Source organism: Pyxicephalus adspersus, chromosome 9 (genome assembly GCF_032062135.1).
Source record: "Pyxicephalus adspersus chromosome 9, UCB_Pads_2.0, whole genome shotgun sequence".
Taxonomy (NCBI): domain Eukaryota; kingdom Metazoa; phylum Chordata; class Amphibia; order Anura; family Pyxicephalidae; genus Pyxicephalus; species Pyxicephalus adspersus.
This window is the reverse complement of record NC_092866.1, coordinates 8,956,017-8,978,403: the sequence shown is the minus strand read 5'-3', so window position 1 is coordinate 8,978,403 and position 22,387 is coordinate 8,956,017. Positions and strand designations below refer to the sequence as shown.

General features: G+C 39.2%; 1 protein-coding gene across 1 annotated transcript in view; it reads right to left on the bottom strand.

Moving 5' to 3' along the window:
• Positions 1–13,464: 13,464 nt before the first annotated feature.
• Positions 13,465–22,387, bottom strand: part of MLYCD (malonyl-CoA decarboxylase) — a 38,231-nt gene continuing 29,308 nt past the window's right edge. Inside the window, exon 5 of the mRNA XM_072422507.1 lies at positions 13,465–16,288. Within this exon, the coding sequence (XP_072278608.1) occupies positions 15,755–16,288 (534 nt within the window). The 3' untranslated portion in view covers positions 13,465–15,754. The remainder of the gene's footprint in view (positions 16,289–22,387) is intronic.

Below are 22,387 nucleotides of genomic sequence, written 5' to 3'. Positions count from 1 at the left end.
TGGTGGAGAATGTTTCAGGTCCATGTTTTCAAGCTCCATATGTAAATGTAACATATAGTTAGTCTACCCCTAGCTAATAACTTAGAGTTGGGTAGATACTGGAGAGTGAATGCTATCCAAAATCTTATATCAGCTTTAATTTTTTAATTTACAATGGAAGGAAGAAATCCAAGGCACAACGATGATCTTATCCTCAAAAAAAAAAAAATCCTACTGTGCATGGAAAGCCCACCTTAGTAGGAAGTATGCATAAACTCTACACATAGATCACAGCTTCCCAATGGAGAGCAAGGGTTCTTCTCTGCAGCATGCCAGCAGCGGCTTTTCTATTTTTGAAAATAAATGAACTGCAAAACTTTGCACTCATGGAATGTACTTAGCTGATTAGAACTAGAGGTTCTGTTGAGCTTTATCAAGATTCCCACTGTATCAGTTTTCTGTTCTTAAAACTTCATTTAACTAGGGTTCTGTGGAACCTTGTGGGGTTTTTCCTCGAGAGGTTGCCAAAGGTTCCTCAAACTGTGGCTGACTGACCTGACTATTTAATAATACCAGCATAATTCTGGGGCCATCACCACTTGGTCCAGCCAGATGCAAAACCATAGTTATAAAGGTAGCATTCTAACCCCATTATAGGGGGACATTCTTTCCATTGGCCACCCATTAAAGAGGCTGTTTCCACTGACCCTCAAGAACATAGTTTAGCAGGGGTTTCTGAGATCTGTAAATGTATTTTACAGGTTCTTCAGGTGTAAAAAGGTTGATAAAATCTTAAACACTGGACAACTTACAACAGGTAATTGTTACATTAAAAGATCAACGGGTCTGTCCCACTTGTTAAGTCCCGCTAGTTTCTAGTGACATTGAAAAACATTACCATGTTACAGGTTTCAAATTAAGATATTTCCTTGGACATAAGACAATGTGAAAATAAATACAAGAACCCTTTCATCTTTTCTTTTAGAAAAAATTGTATCATGTCTTTCAAGAGTATGGAGTTCTCCTAATGCAACTTCAAAAAACGCAATCCCCTTTCATATTTAACCCTGGCACAGCAATTTCCCATTATTTAATTATTCAGGGGCTCATCTGTTATTTTAAGAGATGTTATTAGCATGAAAGTCAGAGTTTGCTTTCATCTCCATAAATTGTCTAGTATCAGCACATTAACGCTGGCTGGAATGGCTTCGGGCTTCAGAAAAAGGACAAGATAGGGAACGATGAAGAGCTCCTCGCAGCCAGGATCAGTATTTCAAGCTGCCGTGGCCTTTTCAGGATTTTTAACTTACTTCTGCATTTGAATGTGGGTGACAAATCTCTTTTCTACAGCCCATAAATGTCTATGGGATTGATCCTTCAGGTGGTCAAGAGATTACGCTGGAGGCTAGAGCCACTATTTCTTATAGGTACTTGTGAAGAACTACTGTTCAAGAAGGAATGAGTTAAAGGAAATGTATAGTATGTTCAATTTTTGCTTTCCATCACTCAAAAGAGAAATTGGAATGTTTTTTCTGTAATTTTGGAATTTTTTACACTGTTGTTTTATTTTTAACTGATGTATATAACACCTTACACAATCAAACGTTGGTGGACATCTGATCAGCATTACACCATGGGGCCAAAACCATGTGGATTCTCCTTCTGGGGTTCAGGTGTTTCCAATGAACGTGATCTCACAATGCTCTTTTGCTAGAATGAGTACAGTACAAAATCCTATAGAAAGCTTTCCAAGAAGAATGAGGTTGTCATACATGCAAATGTTTTGGAATTGGATGTGCACCAAGTCCATATAGGTGGTCCATACTGGTCAGGTATCTGCAAACTTTCACTCATGGTGTATGTACTGTATATCTTACAAAGAAATATTAAAAAAAAAGCTCTGGAATCTAAGAAGACCCCCCCCCCCCCCACACACACACACACACATACACACCTAATTAAACAAACTGGACCAAGGAGAATGGAAAGTGTTTTGGACAAGAGTGGACAAGTGTTGTCACCCTAGGATAAGAAGTAAGGTACTGCAAGGATTACCAGATGAACGTAAAGAGGGAAAAAAACACAAATACAGCCATCTAATCTAAGAGTTAGTTTTTTAAAAGTTACAATATAGTATTATTTGTTTTCTTAGGTTTAGAAATACTTTCCGTGTACACCAGTTCAAGAACAGCTGCACTTTCTTTAGTGGTGAAGATTTAGGTTAAGACTTTATCTTCCAAACAAGTCCTCAAATAACCCCATTAGCTGGTCTCAGTATGTCCTCAGTCAGCAGATTTTGCTGCTCCCATTGTGTCACTAGTAAAGAACCAGCATCAGTCATATAGATACAAGCCTAGTGTGCAGAAGACCTTTGCAGAATCAAACCTTTGCAAATGTTTATAGGAATACATTATGGTGTGCACGTGTATATGAATATATATTAGAGCAGCCATTCCTGACCCCTTTAACATGGGAAAACCTTTGAAATAACTTTCAGGTCTTCAGGTAACCCCTCCTATAATAACTATATCCACAAATCACATTAGTGTGGCGCTCAATGAGCTGGTGAAATTGTAAAAGGTTTATCATGACTTATGTTATATGGTGGTCACATATGAGAAGACCTAAGGAGGGTGTCCTAGACACTAATAGACCATAGAGGCCATGAAGAGCAAGTCTGTACCAACCTTTTAGGATAGATTCTTAGAATATAAAACATTTGTAGAATGTCAGATACTGTATATAGTATAAACTAAACTTTTTTTTTTTTTACATGAACATGCTATTAGAAAAAGAATCTCAGTTTATACTAGGGTCATACCACTAGATAGCACTGTGTACTCAAGTAAAGTGTGTAACAAACCCTTGCTACTGGAGACATAAGACATGAGTATGTTACACACTTTGCAAGAACGACACAGCACAGCATTACCTATCAATTATACACAAAAGACCACAAAAATCCTACTCAAAAAACAAAATACTTTACCCGTAAAAAGAGGGGGAAAAGACTGACAGCTTTGGACAGTGACAATTTTAAACTGATCGCATGTAATTTATTTTTTACCTTTCAAAAAATGTTTTAAAAATAACACATCATGGTATTATTTCTCATGAATGTATTCTAATTAATTTTATTGGCATTCCTGTTGATTATCATTTTGAATGTTAGCAATGACGGTCTATACAAGTTGTGTCCCTATGTTATACTCAGGTCATGTAGCTTTCTACATGTAGGTACCACGCTTTCTATTTGGATCAGTTTATTAGTAAGTATATTTGTAGACATGAACAGGTAATGCAAACTGAAATAAATTTTTGCCACTGGGGTTTATTAGCACTTTAAAGCATTTTTTAACTTTGGATAAAAACCAGAAGGGTCAAAACTTAACCAAATAGAAAATCTTTATTCACTGGGGGATTCCCCCTTTATTTTCTTTTATCACAGACACAACAGAAAGTAAGAGGAAATTCCTCCAAAGTAGAGGAAATTCTGCTCATGGGTCACTGCAACCAATATCTCATTTGAAAGACTCCCACTCAGCATTGGGCTCCTGTAAATATTGCACAGATACATAACAGCTCAGCTTATTAACAGATGGTACCCCAAAAGTAGGCAGCGCCACAGCTGTACAATGCTTGCATAATGACTTTGATCAGCGGGGAAAAAAGGAAATTCATCAAAGAAAGGGATGAAACTGGGACATAGATAATGGGATACATTAAATGGATGAACTTACATATCTTTCTTACTGTTCCAGGCTTGTTAGTTTGAATCATTACTATGAGTACAAAATAGGAAATAAAATCCCATTTTGCATTTGTGTGTAGCTTCTTACTTGTAATGCTAATTCATACAAATAGAGCTGATCTGAGGCTATTTAAATGTGCAATGTAGACAGTTTTGTAGGGAATTCAATGAATTAACTATTGATTTTAGGAACTTGTTTATACCCTTATTCAAAAGAGCTGCTGGCACAAAAAATCTGGTAAAGTTTGGGGTGCAGCAGCACAGCAGTATTACTGAAGGTTTGGGGATACAGAGATACTGATGTATTAAAGTGAATATATACAGGAATTCAAGGACATAATCAGATCAAAAATAGACCAGGTAACTGCAATGGGACCCAGAGAAACAAGGACGCTGTGCTATCGGGTACATATTGTTAAATTCAGGCAGCATTGGCATTTGGCAAATACATTTTGGATAACATTAATGTACATTTAGTTAAGCATCCATATGACTGCTATGAAAGCAATTTGACTTCTGTAAAAATTACATTGAGATTGAGACATTAGAAATGGGGGGCCCAATATACCTGCCCTTATTGCTTAAAGTATGAGGACACCATTCCAAATGATAGTATTTCCAGTAAAGGGTACTGTTAATACTACATGTGACGAGTTTGGTATAGATGAATGCCAAAGGCCATCCAGGGAGCTCTGACCTCAAACATAATAAATACCTTGTGATACTTAAAATACAAGTACACTGACCTCATTCTTTAATGGATCAAACAATCAAATAGAAGCTTTGTGAGAGGAGAGGGGTCACATAACCTATTCTCCTCCGATCCCACACTCTTAGAGCTCCATTTAGCCTCCTCCTAATTCTCCCCTTGTCCATCGATCTAATGTTCTATGCCTTGCCCTTTGCCTCGTGCTGGGTCATGTTCCTTGCCTTTTGCTACCTTCTCCAGACTGGACTTAATCTCACCATAGGTGGCAGCTTTTCTGTTAGCTTCTGGACCCCTCTACAGACATGAACTGTGAAAGGATAAACCCTTTCTTTTCATAGAACAATATTCCTGGTACATTTGGTGGCTTCCTCGTAGCATTTTGGTGTATTTATTATTATTAATATTGTTACACCATAATTACATAGTGCCATCATATTACACAGCGCTGTACAAAGTCCATAGTCATGTCACTAGCTGTCCCTCAAGGGAGCTCACAATCTAATGCCCCTACTTCAGTCATATGTCTTGATACAGTCTAAGGTCAATTTGGGGGGAAGCCAATTAACCTAACTGCATGTTTTTGGGATGCGGGAGGAAACCAGAGTGCCCAGAGGAAACCCACGCAAACACGGGGAGAACCTGCAAACTCCATGCAGATAGCGTCCTGGCCAAAATTCAATCCTGGGACCCAACTCTGCAAAGGCCAGATCACTTACCTCTGACCTAGTGCTGCCCATTTGGCTGCTTTAGCGACTCATTTAGGACAATAACCAGCCACCAGAATTTCTTCTCTTTTAACTTCAATGGGGTCCAGATTAGGGTTCAACCTGCACCTGAACATCGAGGCATGTTAAACCAGACATCTCCAGAACTAAACACTGACATGTCCAAGCTACACTACTATACAAGGGATAAGCACTGTCACCCCAGGACTGAAAGTGTGTCATTGACTGTATCACAAGAGACCTATCTAAAGATTTTAGGCTGCAATACATATTGGTTTTTTGGGCTTGGTCCACAGCCACGGTATTTGCCCACCAGAGTAAACTAAAAAAGTCAAGCAGAAGGCCCAAGTGGACTTGGCTGGAAATAACACAATTGTATCCAAATTTCAGCAATGCTGGCCAGACTGCTCAGCAGAAGGAAATAAAAAGTTACTAGGTGCTTTTCAATGCTTCAGTGGACAAACAGACTGGTGAAGTACTAAAAGTAGGTGAGTATATGAAGAAGGGGGCATGGGCAAAGCACAAGTTTGCTTTAAGACTGACTTTTTCAGTTCCTAAATGTCCAAGTCAAAACCAGTGGTACTTGAGACCAGTCTGCTCTTTGAAGACATGCGCCACTGTATTAGGAGCAGGTGAATCTTTTGGTAAGGGCAGACTGCTGCCCAGTGTAAGGTCCCAAAGGGACATGCAACACAGGGATCACTGAGAAACATTAGCCATTTTTTCTATGAAAGTCAAACTATTTTGAAATCCACCCGCCTTCTTTGGGAACTCTTGCTATAGGGAAGGATATTAGTTTTTTTGTATTTACACAGCAAACTCAGCAGGGAAGGGGGAATCAGGACTTGCTAGCTGTACAAGCTCAGTGCATGTGAATCCCCACAGGGGAAAAGAGACACTTTAATACACAGTATTAATCAGCAGACGGATCATATTTAGAAGCCATTAATCATTGTTCTTTGAGGTGTGCCTTGACAGCTCATCTCCTGGAAGTGGAAAGCCAAGTGATACCTCATTAAGCTCCCCGGGGATTCTCCGAACATCCTGAAACCTTCTTGTTACGGTAATAAACATTCTTATCGCTACCTTAACCGCAGTCCGGTTCTGTTCATGAGAGATGGGATAATGGATGTCCACACAGAGAGCCGGGCCAATCCAGACACATCGATAACAGTTTATTCCCAGGCTTCATTGATAATGTGCCTCGTCCTTTTACAGGTTCAGTAAATGGCGGCACACACTATGCCTAAAGAGCCAAGAATTCTAAGAACAATTCTGAGTCACAAATAAAGGGCACTTGGAGTGATTTGCCATCACTATCCGGAAACCAAAAGGATGTTACTAATTCAAAAATGCCTAAATCGAGGCTCCGTAGTGTACAATTAGCAATTTTATGACATGGCAAAGAAATGGCAGATTCAGGATGGCCAATGATATTTCTATGGCCTTCATACAGTGGTAAATGATAATACATGATAATAATAATACCAATTAAAGCCTGAAAAAAACAAAATGTGTGTGAGTCATGGGCAATGTTAGGATGTAAGGGCCTCAAATCCGAAGTGGAAACAAAAGGATGGATCGGAGGACTCTGATTGAAGGTGAACAATGATAAGATGGATTAGAGTCTTTGGAATGTAGATGGTCAATGCTAGGATGGACCAGAGGCCTGGATTCAGATATGATCATTCATGAGTGAAGCGCATTATCAATCCTACAATATTCCAATTGTTCACCCATATACTGTAGCAGTAAAATAGTTTTTGTTCAATTGGCTTCATGTCAATGGAGCTTCTTATGGTATTCCATGTAGCTCTGATGCAACATATTACAGGCAATATCCAGAGCAGTCCACATGCTTTGGGAAGGGTTTGCTTTATCTGAAAGACAAGTTTATTGAAGGGACATCTCAAACCAAGAAAGTAAAATAAAGCTCACCAATCTATAAATGAGGAGGCTACAATCATTTTTTTATTTTATTATTACTCACCTAGTCATCCTGTCAGTAGCACACTTCCTGTGACAAGAATCATTCAGAGGGTCACCTGCTAACCTTAGTCATTTGCTGTGGCCCCCTGGCCTTTCAGGCTAGAGGTACAGTTTAAAGTCAAAATGCAGGGAACACAACTTTGTTTCAAGTAGAAAAGCAGTTACCTTATGGCCTGTGGCACCCCATATTATTCTAATACAAAATGCCAAAAGATCAAGATACGAGCAAAGATCCTTAGTGCAAGCCTGGTGGTTACTGCCTGTTACCACTTCTGGGCACCTAATATTTGCCAATAGACAGCCAGTGATGGTAAACGTCACAGTTTTAATCCACAAGTCTGAATTCAGCCTCACATAGATTCCTTTCACTTCCTGCCCCCAGGGGTCAATGTTTTTTCTATTTATTTAATGCCTACAAAATGGATTCATATCCTATATAACTATTGAGAAACACATTATAATTGAATGTTTCTCTAGCCAAGATTCAGCTTTAGGTTTATATATTGAAAAAGGTGAGGAGTACGGCAATGTTTTTAAAATATGGTATTTCTACTGAACAGTTCTCAGGATATATGATTATTTTTGTGTCCTCAGCTATTGTTTTTATGAAACAGATGGGGAATATAGCTGTGATTTAACACAAGCTGTTACGATTAACAAGCATTCGTCTGAAAACTTCTTTAGGTGTTACAAATAGGATATGCTGGTATTTAGTGATGGATGTCTTGTTATCACTTCTTAAAAGTACGAGGCGGATTCAACTCATAAATAATGATTGTAAATAGCTTTTTCTACACTTAGGAGAACCAGAAAGTTGTCACTTAGCCTGCAATGCAATTAGGACTTCTTTACTTCTTTGTCTTCTTTACAACATTGCTTCAGTTAACTGAGGTTTGTGGGCATTTGTTTCTGCACAGCTCCTTAAGGTCCCACCCAAGCATTTTGATCTAGTTGAGGTCTTGACTTTGACTGGATGATTTTAACACTTGATTCTTTTTCTTTGTTGGCCATTCTGTTGTAAATTTGCTGGTGTGTTTGAGATCATTGCTTTGTTGCATGACCCAGTTTAAACCAAGTTTTAGCCATTACACTGATGGCCTTAAATTTGACTTTAGAATAGTTTGGTATACAAAGGAGTTCATGGTCAATGCAATGGCTGCAAAGTGCCCGGGTCATGTGGCTATATACCAAGCCCAAATCATCACACCACCACCATGCTTGAAAGTTGGTAAGAAGTGTTTGTACCCACAGATTGTTTGGTTTCCTCTGAATGTGGTGGTGTGTCTGTATGTGTGTCTGTTACGGCCAAATACCTCCACTTTGGACCACATCCATGGCATTCAAAATGCATCTCGCAAGCACAAGAGCTGTTTTTGAAGAACCTGAAAGCAGCGACAGCGGTTTGGAGTCAATAGTGATTCACCAGGAAGTTTGTCATCAGACAGCGAAAGTGAACTGAGCGAGGAATCTGTACCTGAGGTAAGTACTGTGCGCACTTGGTGCTCTATTGACCTTGATGCAGCCTAGGCAGCGCCCCCAAGACTCCAATTTTCACAGGGCAGCTAGTGTGAAAATTAATGCTGAACGCCACGACCCCCTGGCATACCTGAAACTGTTTCTGACCGATGAGGATATTAAAAAAATCGTTTCTAAGTCAAACAGGTATGCTGCACAACAATTAGGTGCTCCACACCTGAGATTTTCAAGAGGCAGAAAATGGGAAACTGTTACCAAAGATGACATTTAGCTATTTTTGGGCTTGGTGATACTTGGTGATAGGGAGTGGTGGGCAAACCCCTGCAGAAGTGGTATTGGTCTAAGAATAAAATGCTCGCCACAGTCATGCCAGAGTACAGATTTTCCCTGATCATGAAATTTTTACACTTTGCCAACAATGACGAGTTTGATGAAACTACCCATCCTGCACCAAAACTCAAAAAAATTTGGGAAATTTCCAGCAGACCTATGTGCCAGAACGAGACATCAGCATAGATGAAAGTCTAATAGCCTTCAAGAGGAGGCTCAGCTGGGTGCAGTACATTGCGTCAAAGAGAGCACAATTTGTTAAAAAAAACCTACATGCTGCGCGAACTCTCAACTGGCTACATATGGAATTCCATTTTTTACACTTGAAAAGGGACACAATTCAACCCAAGATACAGCAACTATGGATTGGCAACATCTTCAATACTAGCACATATTGAGCTATTGCAAATCATGGCTATTGTGTCACAACCAACATCTTTTAAAACATCTCCTGAACGTTATGAGTTTCTTCTGCAACACAAAACAGATGCGTATGAAACCGTTAGGTCTAACCGGCGCAACCTGCCATCACTGTTTGCATAAGGAAAGCGGAAGACAGGAGAAATTGTTGCCTGGCAGAAAGGAAAAATGATGGCCTGAGATGGCGTGACAAAAAACATGTGTGCCCTAATGAGTACAGTCAATAATGCCTCCACTGTTATGGTACACACAAAAGGTGGGAAATGGGAGAAGTCGACAGAGCTGACCAATCAATGACATTCTACCCAGCGATGAGGAAACAGCAAAGGAAGTTTAAAATAAAAAAATCTTCAGGCATCTTGTTGAGCAGTCCTTGTGGAATGCATACACTCTGTACAAAAAAAGAATAACAGGCCTGTGAGTCATTCTGACTTTATTTGTAAAGTTTCCGAACCCATTGTCAAGAACCACCAAACACCATCAATGGTCGTGAATAGACCTGGACGTTGTGCTGTTGCCGTTGTCAACCCAGAAAGCCTGACTGGTCGTCACTTCACAGAGTACATCCCACCAAACCAGAGAAAGGAAGCACCTACAAGGATGTGCGTTGTTTGCCGCTCAAAGAGTGATGAGGGTGGAAGATTCGCAAGGAAACCAGATTCCACTGTCCTGATTGTGATGTTGGACTTTGTGCAGCACCATGCTTCAAAATTTATCATACCCCGGATGTCTACTAGACATTTAATTTTTTTTCCAAAATCTACTTTTAATTTAAATTATTATTTAACAAAAATACTGCACCCTTGTTTGGACAAATTTCAGAGAAAAACTTTTGATAACATTTTTAAATTACATTGATTGTTATTATATTTAATTATTTTTTATAATTACTATTTATAATTATTATATTATAATTTATTATTATAATATAATAAATATAAAAATCATACCCAGGAGTTTTTCCTAAGAATCACAGGCCCACAATAATAAACAACAAATTTCCACGCAACAAATTGTAACACTTTTTGCCTAGAAATACTGTCATAATTAGAATGCTAGGGGGGTTAAGAGCACCTTGCCCATCTCTGTCATCTTTATGCCTGAAGAAGTGGTAGGGATGTACCTAATTTTTCACACATGGCTTCTGCATTCTGATTTAGTCTTTGCTAACTGACATGATGTAATATGGCATGTGTTGTTAACTATACACACTTTAGATTTTGCCACAGACGTTCGTAGATGATGGTCACAGATGACACACAACTACAATGCATATGGCCCCGAAATGTGGAGTCTTTCTGATAAATATGGTTACTGTTTTTTTTTTTTGACACAGCAGGAATGAATTCAGATTTTTAAAGTTCCATGTCAACGCTAAGAAATATAATGACCTTGAGGACATCCATTTTCTGTAGTTGTGACAGCTCCCTGGTTAGAAAATACCATTAACATTCTTACAAATCTGTCATGAATTTCTTAGCAATAAAAGACTTAAAACAGAAGTTGTAACAAAGAGTTTAGAAAGTCACATTTAATGCAGGAGGCAGCAACAACAGCTTACCCCGTGTCTTTTATCCTTGAGAACTTCATCTATTCGTCCGTGTTTGTGCCCCGATCTCAGGCAGCCGTCGTCTTTTTGATCTGTTGCTTATAAAGCGTTGTATTGATTGAGAGATAATGCTGGATGCTGTGAATGTGCATGCATCTGCTGATGTTTGAAATCCAAAATGTACTCGAGTCAGCTTTAGGAATCGACGGCTGGCATATTACAACATTTGAACCTAAAGATTTAACTAAAAAAAGACGGCTGGAAGTGTTTAAATAAAACTGCAGCTGCCTCAACCAGACAGAAATGCATTGTTCATCTGTTTAAAGAAAAAGAAAAGTGCAGCGAGTGCTTCAAAGCCGTGACCCTTGTAATGCTGGCCATGGAGTAATTTTGAAATGACCTGGTCTGCTGCACCATATTTACTTTACTGTATTACATATAAACAGTGCTCAATGTTTAGCCTACATGACCAATCTCTTGAGAAAGCCGGCATTGTGTTTCATCCGTCAGACATAATTAGTAGCTTTGCATTTATAAGGAAAAGAGGAAACATACTCTATCTAATGAGGCAACATGGCCATTTCTTTGTGCATCTATACCTACAAACTTTACATAGTAAGACGCTTTCCAAAACATTATACCCCAAATACGAAAAAACAAAGTATATTGAACTATTTAAACTGATTGACTCTGGTTCATCAAACTGCAATAGCAGCTAAAGTGGAAGTAAACTTGTTGGTGGGAGGTGAGGTACAGACTTATTTGTGTGCAGTTAACCTGAAGCCAAGAAAAGTCCAGGACCTTTCATTGCTGCATCCATTAAACGTGTTATCTTCGCCAACAGTACGTGGTAGACTTCCGTGAAGACAGCGATCCTCGTCAGCAATCGGATGACCACTAATGATGTAATTCCCACATGTGTGCCGATGTTGCATCGTCTCCAATGGCTGGTTTTGTACAGCGTGCACCACACAATGTGAAGCTTTAACCAAAAGCCACCAGGAGCCAGGCATTTAAGTTTTTATGCATGTCTCTTTTGTCAGTTAGTTCGACGTCCGGAAGACTTTTTGTTTTTTGAGTTTAGGTCCACTTTAAGGCACACAAAAATATTGAAGTAGTCTGGAAAGCCTTCAGAGGCTGAACAATATAGATTTTAAACTTGTAATCTTCTTCTATTTTGACTTCATGGGCCAGCTGTGCTTCTTGCAATTCAGGTAAAATCATGGCACTTCCAAGGAGGCAGCTAGGTGTTACATACTTTTTACTAAGAGACTATTCAAGCTGCCCACACTGATTGGGGTTCTAAAACATACACCTTGCCTGGATGGTGTTCTAATCTTATGTCTTTAATATCTTCAGAACTAATGAGCCAGATTGAGTATGCACTCAGGTGTTCAGAAAATTGTCACACAATTATCTACCTGATTGTTTCAGGTGTGTGAGTAAAACTTTCGAGACCTAAAGATTATCTTTTACCTACAGGTAATTATTATTACTCAGTATGGCAATGGAAGCTTGTATCATCTCTCAGTAATATTATTTAACTGTATTTATATAGCACCAACTTATTACACAGCGCTGCTAGGGTCTGCTTTAAGAGTCTTTAGCCCTGATGCAGGCAGTGGGCTGGTTATGCACATATAACATGCACAAGTACATGTCGATTGTGTAGTTTACATAATAGGTAACCATTTATTTCATACATGTAATGATTGATCAATAGTGATTAGTAATAGAGCTTAGTAGCTAATGCAAAAGTATATGAATGGCCTAGATTATGGCATTCAGCATTGATTCTAGTAGGTCTGACTTTCACATTGCTAGCTGCTGCATATTGCAGCCAAAAAACAGCCAGGGAAAGGTTGGCTCAGTGGATATTGGATATACTGTATGCATGCTGTCCAACACCCACAGAAGCAATGAACTGCTTGAGACAAGCTTCATTTCTTGGATTGCTAGATTTAGGCACCAAGATGTGGCAAAGAACTGTTCCCATTCTGCACACAATAGGATCAGCACAGTAGGAGTAAATTACAGTTAGGGATTATCTTAAGGTTTGCCAGAAAGAAGTACCCGAGTTTAGCCTGATATGAGCCTCATGCAGTACAGTAGGGCAGGAGTGTGCACGAAAAAAGTGCCAGGGGCCAATCAGTTCATGCATTGCCAAGAAGCATTCTGACAAGAAAGGCAAGCAGAGCAACAGAAAGCTCATATCTGTGCTGCTTTTTTATTTACATTCTAGAAATTATTTAAAGTTAGTCCAGGACAACCTTAACTCTGAGAAGTAGGTTGAATAGAGCAGACCATCAAAGTGAGGACATCTAGCATCAGAAAAAATTACACATAAATCCCTAAACTGAAAGCAAATATTGCAGAATTTAGCTATTTTTTGTTATTTTTGATTGAAAAGTGCCCCTGCATGAATAGCAATAGCGCAACCTTTTTCCATAAGTAACATACTATTCATTCCTGCAAGCCCCAAACTCAGTTTCAATATAAATAGATCATCCAAAAAAGCAGGCACAGTAAACATCTCAACATGTTAACATATTTATTAATGAACCTTGAGGGTTTCTTGCATTACCTCCAAGCACTACCACTTTCCAAAGCACATTTTATCTAAAATCAACGATAGTCAGGGGAAAGGCTTTTGACAAATCACCCCCAGACCCTCTCCAAAGTGGATCACTAACAAGGACTTTCCGAAATTCCACTCCCGTCTTTGGATGGAAAATTATTTTTGTACAATGTAAGTCAAAAACGTAGTTAAAGGATCCTACCATCCCATGAAAGGTTCTTCAACTATACCACCATCTGCAGACCAATTTATTTATCACATTGTGACTAAAGGTAGGGAGGATCTCCGCAGCTTAAATCGCAGCCAATAACTAGAAGTATTGAGTCAATGTTAGTGAGCTAGAGTGGAGAGGAACAAAAATAGCTGAGCTGAAGCAAAGTACATGAAAGGCCAAAGCATATGCTATGTTATACTGCTGGTTCCATTCTAAAACATATTTGAGAACAGGTCATTTCCCTTTTTAAAACATACATAATCTGAAAACATCACAGACTGTTCATTAAATATTTGAAGGCTGGTAGACATAAAAAAAGTTTAAGTATATGAGTTGCAGTGGTTTTGGCACTGTTTACAATCACCATAAGGCAGCCATTTTTATTTGCATGGCCAGTAGTTCTGAGGACACATGTCTGCCAAGTGCATGTAACATTATTAGAATAAAATTATTAAGGTATGAGGTAATAGGCATTGAAAGAAGGTGACATCATTGAGACTCATTGCAATCTGTGATTTGGCTGAATGTGAATCAAGGCTGCAAAATAGCTACCTATAGCAGTGTGAAGACAATACGTATGTTGTTCATCATTACCGTAGCGTGAAGTTGTGTCTGGGAAGTGTAGGACCATATTACTGTACAAAATATCCGATATAGTTAAGGAATACAGTAATATGAACCTAAATGATGAAGAGATAAAACTGTATGGGCAAGGTCATAAAGGTTGGCATGGGGTTATGGGTCTACAGCGGCATTTCTCAACCAGGGTTCCTCCAGAAATTGCTAGAACTTCAGCAACTTCTGCCCCTTAGATAAGTTGTCACTGACACCAATGATTATTTTGGCTATCTGTAATAGTTCATTTTTCCAAATGACCGCCAATCCAAATGGACCATTCTCCAATGGCCACCAATTTAAGCATGTTCTGACTGACCACCACTCTATGGGACCAACTCATCACTGATCATCAATGTAAGGAGAATTCTTACCTCTGACACCAATCCAAGGTGATCTTTTGCCACTGTAATGAAGCACTACTGAACACCGGTGGGGGCACCACACTGACCACAAGAGTAACAAAGCACATCACTAACCACTGGTTGGCACACTACACTGGCCAGCAGTGTAAATGGCTTTTCACTGACCTCCAACGTAAGAAGATACATCATTTTCACAATTTGCACATCTTTTATGGCCATTAATTATGCTGGTTACTTTTCACGGCCATTACTAAAAACATTTTTGCCGTAGAGAGTAGCTCTGGATGTCAAATATGCCATATCCCCAACTTACTATTCATGCTAACGTCCCATAGGATTTAACTATAATAATAATAATAAGCAGGGGTCCCCAGAAACCTGGACATTTTTTTCAAAAGTTAAAAAAAATTTGTTCTTAAAGTTAGCTATGCTAATGGGACCAATAACGAGGCTTTAGAAGCAAGAGGACACTGGAAAATGGATAGGCTGTAGTGAACACAAAACTACAAATAAAGTGCATCCAAAATATTTTTTTGTTTCTTTTAGATTAAAAGGGAAAAGGTAAGAACTTTGGCCAGATTTTATTGCTGTCTGGTTTCCTGCTAGGCAGAAAATTTTGAAGATTGCAAAATTTTACTGTTCTCACCAGGACAGGAGTTGAAGGGAACTCCAATGTATTGAACGTAGCTTCCCAATTTTGTCCATATATTTTAAGCAAAGGTAAACATGTCAGGGGTACACAAATCCTGGCTTTTCAGTGTCTAAAAAGTTGGCATTACTTCCAGACCTCAGACATGTCTTATTTACCAGTGTTTGTGTGGGCTTGAAAAACAGAACATCATACAAGGGTCACACAACAGATTCTAGGCAGCCATTGTAAATTATAATGATGTCATAAATGCAAAAAGTTGAAATCTTGCTGATTACATCTAATGACAACAGAATAGGTAGTATAAACGTTGAGAATGAAGCCAAGTTCTTGTCTGCAGACTGTAACACTGTGGACCAGAGTCTACAAAGTTATAAACCCTCACATAGAATGTTCTGATACCCTTTATAACTTACTGTTCTTTTTAAACTGAGACACCAAACTAAGCACTTGTTCAGAGGCTTCAATTTGTTTCAGCCTAAGATAACTAGAGCTGTTTGCACCCGTGTTCTCCAGAAAGTAACGATAGTTCACCATCATGCCACAGGATGAAGTAGCTCCACGGGGGCTAGTATCTGCCATCCAGTTCAGTCTCCACATGACGGCTCCATTCTGAAGATGAAAGTTAGCTACGGGATTTAAGGCAAAACCACGGTGCTTCTCACCATACAAGTACCAAGCACAGAGTCTCATCATGGGAGCCTCGAGGGCTTTGACCAGTCTTTCTGATTTCATCCACTCATTGTTTGTGAGGAGACGTTTCATTGCTTCGGCAGCTGGTGCTCCGGTGATGTCTGATATTTCTTTACATTCTGACTCCAAGAAGAGCTCCATCCTGCCATTTTCCTTTGTTTGCGAGTTTAGAGCCCCGAGAAGCCACTTTGTAAATCCAGGAATTGGCGACAGGCTGGAGAATTCAGAAATCTGGGGGAACTCACCCTAAGAACAAACAAACAAACAAAATATAAAACACTAAATACGTAAGGTTTTTAACAACAAAAAATGTAAATTGGTACTAATGAAACATTACATATAATAAAAGTCTTTATACAGACCAAGCACAATGATGGTGGATCTTCAACATGTAAATGGTAATTATTGTAATTGGATAAATTACCAAGCCAAGGGCCACTTGACTTGACAAGGAAAAAATAGACAATGTTAGAGTCACTGTTGGATTTAACTCTTGTTGGAATTAGAAAGGCTATAAAGAATGGTACATCATGCTGCCTGAAGGCACATCTGGATGCCCTTTTATACCAGATCCATCCTTTGAGAGTCATAAACTTGTTTGTGTAAAAAAATTTATACTAGAATGGATCAAAAAAGAGATGTTACCACCATCTGTAAGATCTGTAGGAGGAATGGAGGTTGCCCCCTTACCTTACCAAGAACCCTTTACCCAAGAGCTAGCCTTCAAATACCAAATACCATGATAAACACAGCACTGCCTGGAGTTGAATACTGCCTAATACTGGTAGCACAGTTGGCTCAGAGGTTAGCACTCAGTACTCAGCAAGAAGATTGTATGTTCTCCCTGTGTTGGTGTGGGTTTCCTTCCACATTCCAAAAACATTCAGTTAGGTAATTGGCTTCCCTAAAAATAGGCCTTAGACTTTGTTAATGACATATGCCTATGGTAGGGCTATTAGATCATAAACCCCTTAGAGGGAAAGTGAGTGATGTGACTGGATTTTGTAACGCTTGGCATAATATTTTAGTGCTATATAAATACGTTAAGTTAATATTAATAGAAAGATCACGTCATTTAGAAACTGTCCTTCAAAGATTAGTTGATGCTGAATATTAAGTCTGGGTGAACATGCCATTTATGACAGAATGCCAATAAGAGATAGACAAACATTAAAATAAAACACCAGTTTGACTTCAAAACTCTTGGTCAAAAAATCCTCTACTCCCTTAGATGGTTCTCCTGTTCTGGACTGAATGATGTCCTGTGCACAAAAACCAATTTTCTGAAAGCCCAGTCTAACATAGACTCATCGCTTAGGCTCAGAATATTTCAGTCACTCAAACTTCCAGTGCAGCAGATGATTATCTGTGCCTTATTTAAATTTACCATGAACTAAAGACCTGATGATGGAAGACAAGGAGCCCCCCAAAAGCTTTAGATGTCTGCTCGGGACCTATTCTTGGTCTTTAACTTTGGGGCCCAAAATGTAATATTAAGGGTAAGGACCAGGTCAGATGAGAAGAAGGACCTTTGACACCAGACCAAGAGGAAGACTGCAGGAATAAAGTTGCATATCAAGGGAATCATAACAAGAAATTGAGTTTTCTTTTTTTATGTGACCATGTGTTTGACTTGCTCATTATACTATGAAATAAAGCTAGTTATGTAAGGTGTACAGTCACATTTGCCTTTATCAATCCTGGCTACAGTTGTGCCTAAATCGTTTTTTCTGCATGTTTGATTAGGCTTGTCATGAACGTTGTAATCTTTAGAAGGAAGGAGAATAACTTGCTAAATAAACAAAGATACCAAGGTCTGTATGCCTGGTCTCCTCTCTGGTGTCTAAGTGTCTTCTAATAAATTCGTAATAGCCGCGAGTAAGAAGAAAACATGTTTTTCTTGGAAACACCATTAATCAGACCCCAGGCAGAAACTAATAGGAATGGCAGATTGCACTTAACTTTTTTTATTTTTCCTCCGACAGTCACCATGGAGACAACTTACCTTTTAAATGTTTCCTACCAGTCAGACGTAGATCTTTCAATTAAATAAACTCTTACAAAACGACTGCTGACATTTCACAATGTGAAAATTAGACTTTTCTTTAATGCTAGCAAATTTATACTAAAGTCTAAAGAATCAACCTTTCTAGTGGAAATTAAGCTTTGCCCATACCTGATGGAAAGTTCATAACGATTGTCTTTCCGGATAAATAAAAAGTTATACATAATTTGGAAATGTACTTTCTCTCGAGCTGATGGGAATCATCCATATTGATGTGAAAATAGATGCATATCCAACATCGAGAGGGCAACCATGAGAAGGCGACTTATCAGTTTATTTGAAGCTTTGGTGGAAGAGTGGGTTAAATAGTAGGTGCTGTGTACAGCTTCTAGCTAGACAATGCCAAAGCAGCCATTTACAGTGTTCTCCCCAGCCACTTTTACCAGGGCGCACCACCCAGCACTTTTCAGTAACCACCAGGTTTTTGGGTGGTTACTGAAAAGTTTGATCACAATACAGGGGCCACCACCCACCTACAGCTTCTTTCGACCCAGCTTGAAAACAAATTCTGTGGAGAACAAATCAAGAATGCTAGATCACATCCACAGAGATGTACCTGCCACCAATTCAGGGGATAATCACTGCCCCAGTTAAAGATACTATGGCGGCCTGCTGCAAACAGTTCTGTTCCGCTGTATCCCCTATGTACTTAGCAGAAAAAGGTTTAAAGCAGCCTTTCTCGACCTTGACAATATGGGGGAACGCTTGAAATAATCTTCATTTAACCTTTTCTATAATTACTACACAGCTCATAGTATATTTTAACATGGTTGTTAGTGGAAAGATTGCCACTGTATTGGTGACCCTTACAGATAGCCAAAAAGATCATTGGTGTCACTTAAACTGACTTGAAAGTCACAGATTGCAAAGGGATAAACCACTCACAGGTTATTATGTTTGTTTTTTTTCTGTGTACTAATAGGGAGATCTCACTTAACTTCATGTACTATAAATACAATAAGAAGCAAGTCAATGTTAAAGGAAATCCTCTTTTAGACAGCTGTCACCGCAACAACTGTTCCCAACTGTTCTGGTAACAATTGAGAATTTAGGATTTTCCCTTACTGTCACATACTGTATACAGCAAGAACATGAATCTCTTCTGTGGGGACAATTTACATATTTGTTTTGACTGCCTGTTTTAGCTGTTTTGCTAGGTTTGAATTGCAAGAGAACCATACGAATGCTGATTAAAAAACAGCTGTAACACATAAGTGATTTGTGCTTCTTTTAAGATGTACTTACCCATATCAGATGGAACAGCCAGAAACATGACCTTACTATTCCACTTTGCTGGTTAAAGTGGACCTATCAACAAAGTTAATACTTTATATAAAAAAGGGTAGATATAACCTTTTAATATAAAGCAAAAAATTTGTCCCTCCCCCTAAAAAAGGGGAAGACTTATGACTTTTCCCAACAGGGCTCCTTTTGCACATGCTCGATGTCAGACACGAGCAGAAGCGGCTTTTCCCTCCAATGGAATGGAAAAAACGGCCGATCTCACGCATGTGCAGTAAGATCAGCACTCTTTTTTCCAATTTACAGCAGGATACATCAACTGATCTTGTGCCTGTGTAGTGCAGGATCAGGTGACATAGGCAGAAGATGGTGGCACCCAGTGCTTCCTTTGTGCTGGGACAAAGAAGGAACCCAGCGCAGGTCTGAGTTGAAGCCAGGTGTGGAAGGATCTGGAGCTCTGCGAACGTAATGGTAAGTGATAATTTTGTTCTTACAATTCCACTTTAAAGCAATAAAACTTGATCAAAGCTTAGCCCTTGCATGATTTGCGACTGAAGAAACAGTGGTTTTCAGCTACTGTATGTTACACCCAGTGCTCTCTTCTCCCATTAGAAACCTCTTAATTTTAGATACTTATCACTGTGCAATGCAGCTGAACACAATTCTCTTACAGTGCTGCCTCTCCCTCTTTTTTTCTGATGCCTGTTGTGTAGTTGATTGCAGGAGGGCAATATGAAGGCAATTAGGATGCTATTAGAATTAAATGTGGGTCATTTGCCTTTGTCTAAAGTTGTACATTTATTTATTTTTTTAAAAGAGCATTCTGGTGCATAAAGCATTCAAATATCAAGTGGAAAACATATGACTTATTTAAAAAACATAGCCCCAGTGGGCTTGCTTTCGGTTTCGTACAACTCGCAGATCTGTAGCAATTAGTAATCTCTTATGTTTAAACAATGCAGCCGCTGCACTCCCTATCCAAGCAAGAGATGCAAATTAATTAGGCCCAACATGGGAACTGAGGTAATTACATAAACGAGCAGCAGGATGCTGCATCTACAGGAAAAGAAAAGCGATGTTTAGTTGAGGGATGCCAGTTTATATTGCATCCTCAAGAACAGACGTGGTGAATGTTATATAGGAAGCCGGTTCAGTCCTGTGGCTCGTCGCTGCCCGCTGCCCCGAACGGGCATCTGTGCCAAGTCATTTATGAGCTTATGCTCCAGAAGCAGGTGCTGCCATTAAATGGAACATTGAGAGGCTCATCCTACATTACTGGCTACATAAATGTTTGCATTAAAAAGTACGAGACACAATTATTCCTCAATGTCGGTATTGAGAGCCACAGATGTGATTGGTCCCATTCAAATAAAATTCCACTTGTATCCTTCCTGGGATTAAGTGCTATGAGAAAGGGATGAATGAAAAATGTAGTTCTGACAGCATAGTAATGCCAAATAGATAAAACTGAAGAAAAGATAGTGAGAGTAAAATGGACATTTGGGCCCTGCAGGAAACCAGAGAAAAAAAAAGCGCTTCACTCGATGCTTTCCACCCACCAGATACAGGCTTCTTCTCCGGACTGATTCTTTCTATCACATTTTCTCATAGAGAGTAAGTCCTAAACTTTTGCTGTAGTATAAACATTAGAATCTATTTATGCAGAAATCAATTTGTAGTTAACCTGACACTGCATAGTCCACAGTGTACCGCCAATATTACTTTAAAACAATATAGTCATATTTTTCCCAGTAAAATCAGCTGAAAATTTGTCAAACCCATGCACGTGAGGACTTCCCTAAACACCTAATCTGTTAATGCAGAACCTGCACCTTAGAGACAAGGTAAGCTTATTCATGATGCCCCCATCCTAAGTTCTGTCATCACCCGTCCCTGCACTATGGGGAAAGTACATTAACTACTGCTTCCCCTATTCTCCATGTTTTCACTTTTATGCTCCAATTCCCTACACAAGATCATTGATGAGGTGCTAAAGGCTCATTTGGGCTTCCTTCTTTCACCTTCTTTAAAGTACTAGTGTGTTTCTCTGTGTTCAAGTAACTCCCAGTGTGACACAAACACATAAGTTTGGCTGTCAAGCTGCAGGGAGGCTTCCAGTGTGACACAAACACATAAGTTTGGCTGTCAAGCTGCAGGGAGGCTTCCAGCATCTACAGCAAGCAGAAATCACAATGGGAACAGGTTGTGGAAATCTCATCTGTGGCTTCTCTTATTTGCTAATCTTTAGGTCTGTTTAAGATAGTAAGGGGTTTTGGTACATCTGTTCATAAGTCCAAAAAGTGCTTGTTGACACTGACTGAAATCCAGAGTTTCCCAGTGTCCTATGCACACTTCCTGTATTCATCGCTGTGAAATAAAGAGCACCTCCAGTTTATTATAGAGAGAGGTGGAGGTGCCATGAAGCCCCAACACACTTTTGGTTCTAGGCTGACAATGCTGCTCTTTTACAAAAAATGGCACAGTGAGTTACTACTACGATCACAAAAAAGGAAAAAAAATGTTTGACAATATAAAAACTAATACAGATGCAGACACCAAAAGAACTAGTAAGCTACAATTTATTACACTTTGGCTTTGGTTGGCAAACATTTTAAGCATCAAATCCCTCCCCTGACCACGTCTTTATGCAGTTTTCCACCTGGAGATCATAGAGATATCGAGGATGCATTGCCTCAAAATAAAAAACCATTACCATGTCAGGTTTGATATACATATTTGGTTCACACATCAGCCTTAGTAGGCACTTTTAATGATAAAGACACTCTGGGGTATAAACTGCTACACACACGTTGACAAAAACCTTCTGGAGGATCCTATAAAATATTGAGCGGCTTGTCATAAACCAAAACCCCGGCAACATTATCTCCCACTGAGGTATGACCAGAGGTCATCTCTGTTTCTCTTTCGTTTCAACATTTTATATTTCAGATTAGCCAAGCAGAAAAAACAAGAGCACAAGGCCGCAGCATGTCACAAACAGGTACCATGCTCATTGGTAAGACTCACTCCACAGATGA